We start from the raw sequence: 6,000 nt of genomic DNA on the forward strand, positions 1-6,000 counted from the left end.
GTCATCTTCAAAGGTAGCCCCACGAAGAGCCCATTGAAGTAGTCCAAGCGGGAGATAACTCACCTCTCTAGTGAGACAGTCTGCGGGCAGGTAGGCTCTCAGCCGGTGTACCAGATGGAGCTGGTAGACAGCTGCCCTGGACCCAGAGTTGACCTGTGCCTCCATTTACAGCTGTGAGTCCAAAATGACTTCCAGGGGCATAGTTACCTCATTCAGGACCAGGGAGTCCCTCACACCCACCCACCCCATATCCCCCCAAAACAGTACTTCTGTCTTGTCAGGATTCAACCTCAATCCATTAACTGCCATCTATCCTCCAACCTGGGACGCGGGTGGTGCTGTGGGTTAAACCACAGAGCCTAGGATTTGCCGATCCGAAGGCCGGCGGTTCGAATCCCCACGACGGGGTGAGCTCCCGTTGTTCGGTCCCTGCTCCTGCCAACCCAGCACTTCGAAAGCATGTCAAAGTGCAAGTAGATAAATAGGTACCACTCTGGCGGGAAAGTAAATGGCGCTTCTGTGCACTGCTCTGGTTCGCCAGAAGCGGCTTAGTCATGCTGGCCACATGACCTGGAAGCTGTATGCCGGCTCCCTTGGCTAATAAAGCGAGATGAGCGCCACAACCCCAGAGTCGGCCACGACTGGACCTAATGGTCAGGGGTCCCTTTACCTATCCTGCAACCACCCTCAGTCACTCACGCACATAAATGCTGGAGAGATAGTTATTCAAGTATCCAGGCTTTAACCAGCACCCTTAAACTGAGCCTGCAGATGACTGGGGAGATGTGTAGGGATGGTGGGACTTGTCAGCAGCCCAGCATGAATTTATCATGTACAGCCCACCACTTTCCACACTATCTTCAAAGCAGCCTTCCAAGCAAATCAGTGCCCAATCAAAGACACTCATGCTATGTATTTTTTTGACAGCTGCTGAAGTTTGCCAGCCACAAAGATGAGTGATCCAGAGCACCAAGCACTGATGAGGGACCATCCAGGTGTGTCATTATTATTACGTACATCAGTTTTCCCTCTCAGCTGCCAGACCCAGAAGGCTCTGGCAGCGATGGCCCTTTCCGATCACTCCAGGAATGGGTTCCTGAGTGCCGTTGCCTACAAATCGTCCTACTGCATTGTGGTGCAGAATGGGTGGAACTGAGCAGGGGGCCATATTTGCCCATTCCATTCCCCTCTTGGCATCTTCAAATCTTTATGCTGTCTGTGCAAAAGTGGTCAATGGTGCCCTCTTTGATCACCTTTGTTGAGTTTGCTTCTCTTCCACTGATAGCAGAAATGTCATGGTTTACTGCCGCAGCCCAGGTGCTTTCATGGTTAAATGTGTCATTAAGTCAGCCTTCTGCCAGTCCACTGTTTGGTCACCATGATGGGCAATTCCTCATTAAATAGCAGTTAGGGGCTATTACAAATCATGGCTTCACGTGGCTGGAGATGGATGTGTCCTGGTTTGGTAAAGTTTCTTTTTTGCACTGAATCTGCTGCTAGCAATTTGGGTTTCGGTAGCGAGGATATATGGCAGACTTGGCATTTGGAGCTTTCCAGCCCTATGTTAGGCCATCTAAGGGCCCACATTGGTTATAGTTCCACCTGACATGCATCTCACAGTGTTTATTGGTGTCTACAGCAGACATGTCCAAAGTCCATTTCGGGGGCCTAATCTGGCCCGCCAGTCAGTTTATTTCCTTATTTAAAAACCTCAACAACTCCAACCAAATTTTTCAATCCTAAGAAAAGCTCAACAACTTGGGCTGGCCCTTTGGTCAGCCCCCACGGCCCTTCACTTCATCAAATCTGGCCCTCTTTGAAAAAAGTTTGGACACCACTGGTCTACAGCATGGTCCTTTGGGTCAGTCAGAGGGTGTACAAAACTGCTCACTGAATGCTTGGCAGGGGGTTGGACTCAATGGCCCTTGTGGTCTTTTCCAACTCTATGATTCTATGATTCTATGAATGTAGTTCAGTCTCAGTCACTGTACTTCAGTGCATTGGATGGGCAGGCGTTGTATGAGGTGAGATTGCCTCCTGCCCACATTGTTTGACCCTGTGCTTTTGCAGCATCCTTTTCAGATCCTGGTTGTTCATGTGGGTACCACAATTTGAGGTTGCTAAAGGGCAAAGCCCTTGTCACCCAAGCCTGCCTTGAACTCTTTATTTCATGCCTATGGTTGCCATAGGATGCGCCCACTTAAACTCCCTTTGTTGCTGCAACTACTAACTTTCTTTTTTCCTGTAAAATGGGTTATAATTGTACAGTTGAAACCCATGAAGCCGTTTACTGCAAAGCCTTGGCAAAGTCTCTGCAAAATATTGACCCACCAGTGACAATGGGATTCTACGCACCATGGGGGAGAAGCAAAAGAAGGCTCCTAGATGAAATTGAAAGTAAGTACCATTGACTCGAAAAAGAATAATCAAAGCTGTATTTAAATATCCCAGAAAGGGATGCAGAAGGTAAGGGGTGTGAAGTTAATTGGCAAGGCATGGGATCTTTCTTGCAAATAAATCCTGCATCAGGGAAGCTCAGTGGCTAAGGGCCAGGAGAACGCCAGATTAAGTACTCAACACACAATTATTATTTTTAAGGTATACGTCTAGTAATTTGTTTATAATAATGTGTATACCCTATTTTTCCTCCACGGAGCTGCCTTGTATCACAACAAACCTGTGAGATGGGTTGGGCTGAGAGGCAGTGATTGGCCCAGTGAGCTTCATGGCTGACCTATGAATTGCACTTTCTTCTCACAGGTCCCAGTCCAACAAACTAACTACTAACTCCACATTCTTTTACATTGCTGTTTCTCCATACTCACACCAAACTGGTATCTGGAATTTGGTGATGCCCTGCTAAAGCACATAGTCTAGATACAGACCAAATAAAAGAACAGATTAAAGAGGAAGTGGTCTCCTGTTCCAAACCAGCTTGTGAGCCGGTAGATTTCTGTTATTAAGGTTCAATCCCCAGCATCTCCAGTTAGGGCTGGGAATATCCTCTGCCAGAAAACCACTGGGGAGCTAATGACTGTCAGTGCAGGTAGATATGGAGCTATATATCCAGAATGTGGCAGCCAGACTGGTGACTGGGGGCGGCCGCCGAGACCACATAACACCGGTCTTGAAAGACCTACACTGGCTCCCAGTACGTTTCCGAGCACAATTCAAAGTGTTGGTGTTGAGCTTTAAAGCCCTAAAAGGCCTCGGCCTAGTATATCTGAAGGAGTGTCTCCACCTCCATTGTTCTTCCCGGACGCTGAGGTCCAGCGCCGAGGGCCTTCTGGTGGTTCCCTCCCTGCGAGAAGCAAAGCTACAGGGAACCAGGCAGAGGGTTTTCTTGGTAGTGGCGTCCGCCCTGTGGAACGCCCTCCCACCAGATGTCAAAGAGATAAACAACTACCTGACATTTAGAAGACATCTGAAGGCAGCCCTGTTCAGTGAAGCTTTTAGTGTGTGACATTTTAATGTCTTTTTAATCTTCGTTGGAAGCTGCCCAGAGTGGCTGGGGAAACCCAGCCAGATGGGTGGGGTACAAATAAATTATTATTATTATTATTATTATTATTATTATTATTATTATTACTACTACTACTACTACTACTATATAGACCAATGGTCTGATTCAGTATAAGGTAGTTTCCTATGTTCCTAAGTGATGACCAGAAAATGACCGACCCCCCCCCCCCAGCTATGGACTGCAGCAGACTCATCTCACCTGTGATGATGAGTACAGATTGGTACAAATGCTGTGCTTCTGCTTTCTTTTACAGGCCACATGCCCACAGAGGGGGAGAAAAGTGGGGGAAAGTATTCCCTCCTTTCACTCATTTGGCATATGATTTTTTGTTACCCTGCTTCCGGTTCTGAAGAACTCAAAGGTACGCGGTACATCTTCATCAATTTTGATGCCTGGGAGTATGTAGGATGTGACCACATCTGGGCTGGCATTCTTACAGCGCTGCTTGACGGAATCGAAGGGAAGAACAAAGCACTTTTTACAACTTTTATGATCCTTGATGGGCAATCTCTGAAAAAAACAAAGAGAAAGAAATGGGTTTTTAAAGGATGGGGGAAGCTCTTCATTCCTGTTATAACAGGTTTGAGTCTTCTTTTAACAGCAGCTAGCATGTTGATAAAGAAAGGTAAATTCGATTCGCGCTATGGATCCACTGCTTTAGTAGGGGCTATTCTGTTTATCGCTCCTTTCATACATGTAATGACCAAGTTCTACTTCACACTGAAAAAGAAGCTTCAGACAGAAATTGACAGAAACACCCTCAGTGCCAAGCTGGGCTTCATGCATTTTGTGAAAGAATTAGTGGGAACCATAGCTAATTTCCTCCAGTTCCTGGGATGGATAGAGAAGCGAGAGATCCTGGTGGTCCTGAAGATCATCAATTTGGACAGGTGCACACAGGACAAAGTGGTGGATGTTCTGGATGCCATCAACATACTTCTTTCCAACAAAGATGCCCCATTTATCTCCATCTTGGCTGCCGATCCAAGCATCCTTGTGGACTGTATTCAGAAAGAAAAGAAAAATACAAACGGCTACTTGTACTTAGACCGAATTGTGTCCTTGCCCTTCTCCTTGCCGCGGATGACTCCCAAGGACAAATTAAGGCTGGTCAATGAGATCCTGAAGGTGGATTATGAGAATCCAGCTGCATGCTCTTGCGAGGAAAGCAACATCAAGATCACGGTGGTAGGCTTAGAAGACCCCAGCTGTAGCGAAAAGTTAATTATCTGTAAGCACCTGATGAATAACAAATACATCCCAGGGAATTCTGCGCAGCTGAAGAGGGTGGTGAACACAGTCCTGACCATCTTGTCCATCACCAAGATGGAATCAGAGGCTCCCTGGAAATATGAGGAAAGAATCAGCATTGAAGAACTGATAGACTGGGTTGTTCTTTCCAACTGCTGGCCTTGCCGCCTGAGCTGGATTTTGCAATGTGAGGAAGATGCCAGACAGCAAAGAAAGCTTGAGGAAAACCAGAAGGAGGAAGCAGATAGAAAAGACGGAAGCCGACTATGGAGGGAAGAAGAGGGAGATGACAAAACATTACTGGAGATTTACAATGACAATGAGCCAGCACTGGCTAAGATTAAGAATGATATAAAAAGACTTCTGGAACTGGATGGAGATTCTGATCTTTTCAGAAACTTCTTGGCCACCAGGTCCCATATCACAGGAAAGTGGGCCAGATATCTGGCAAATTTCCTGATCAGTTTGGATTTCTCTTTGAAAAGGCCATTTGAGTTGCTACGGGGCCTGAACAGCATAACAGCAGAGGAAGGAACAAGTCACCATCCATTGAGTGTCACAACAAGAAATCAAAATCCCAACAGTTTGAAAACACATATGCTTAGCAGCCAAGACAGTCCTCCTAAGCTGTGCTAGACAGACCGATGGAAGTTGTATCTAGATGGTACTAGGCTGAGCTAAGTGATTTGATCTTTGCCTCTTATAATTACTGTAAATCCACAATTACTAGGGGGTTACCACAGTTCACAAATAAAGCCAAAATCACATATCGTGGGATGACCAAAGCCATTTCCCCCCCAGAATCCTGCCCTCTTTCGACCTGCTTTTTAAATTTATTTTTTGCCAGACTGTAAAGCTGAATATACATAAATTAAATGTGCGTAAGTTGTGGGCTTCCTGTACTCAAGAGAGTACAGGAACAAAACACTAAATTACCTCAAAACCACCAATATCCGTGAACCGCAAACATAACCTCAACTAATACTAGTTTGCCATTTGGTAGAAACATTTAACAACTTTGGAACAATCCTGGTTTGCCAGTTAGGACACGATGTCTGCTTTCCTAGATACCTATTTCTGAAAACATTAGGCTTTGAACCTGTGGCCTTCTAGATGCTTTTGGACTCCTGGCCCCCAGGAGTCTACTTCAGAGATTTCCAAACTTTTCAGCTTGGTGACACGCTTTTTAGACATGCATCATTTCACAACACAGTAATTCTGTTTTA

At 45.9% G+C, this 6,000-nt stretch overlaps 1 protein-coding gene across 1 annotated transcript in view; it reads left to right on the forward strand.

Moving 5' to 3' along the window:
- Positions 1 to 5,545, forward strand: part of LOC309347167 (uncharacterized protein) — a 31,122-nt gene extending 25,577 nt beyond the window's left edge. Inside the window, exon 5 of the mRNA XM_081871507.1 lies at positions 4,049 to 5,545. Within this exon, the coding sequence (XP_081727633.1) occupies positions 4,049 to 5,410 (1,362 nt within the window). The 3' untranslated portion in view covers positions 5,411 to 5,545. The remainder of the gene's footprint in view (positions 1 to 4,048) is intronic.
- Positions 5,546 to 6,000: the final 455 nt, after the last annotated feature.

Source organism: Podarcis erhardii (assembly GCF_964252035.2).
Source record: "Podarcis erhardii genome assembly, chromosome: 7".
Taxonomy (NCBI): Eukaryota; Metazoa; Chordata; class Lepidosauria; order Squamata; family Lacertidae; genus Podarcis; species Podarcis erhardii.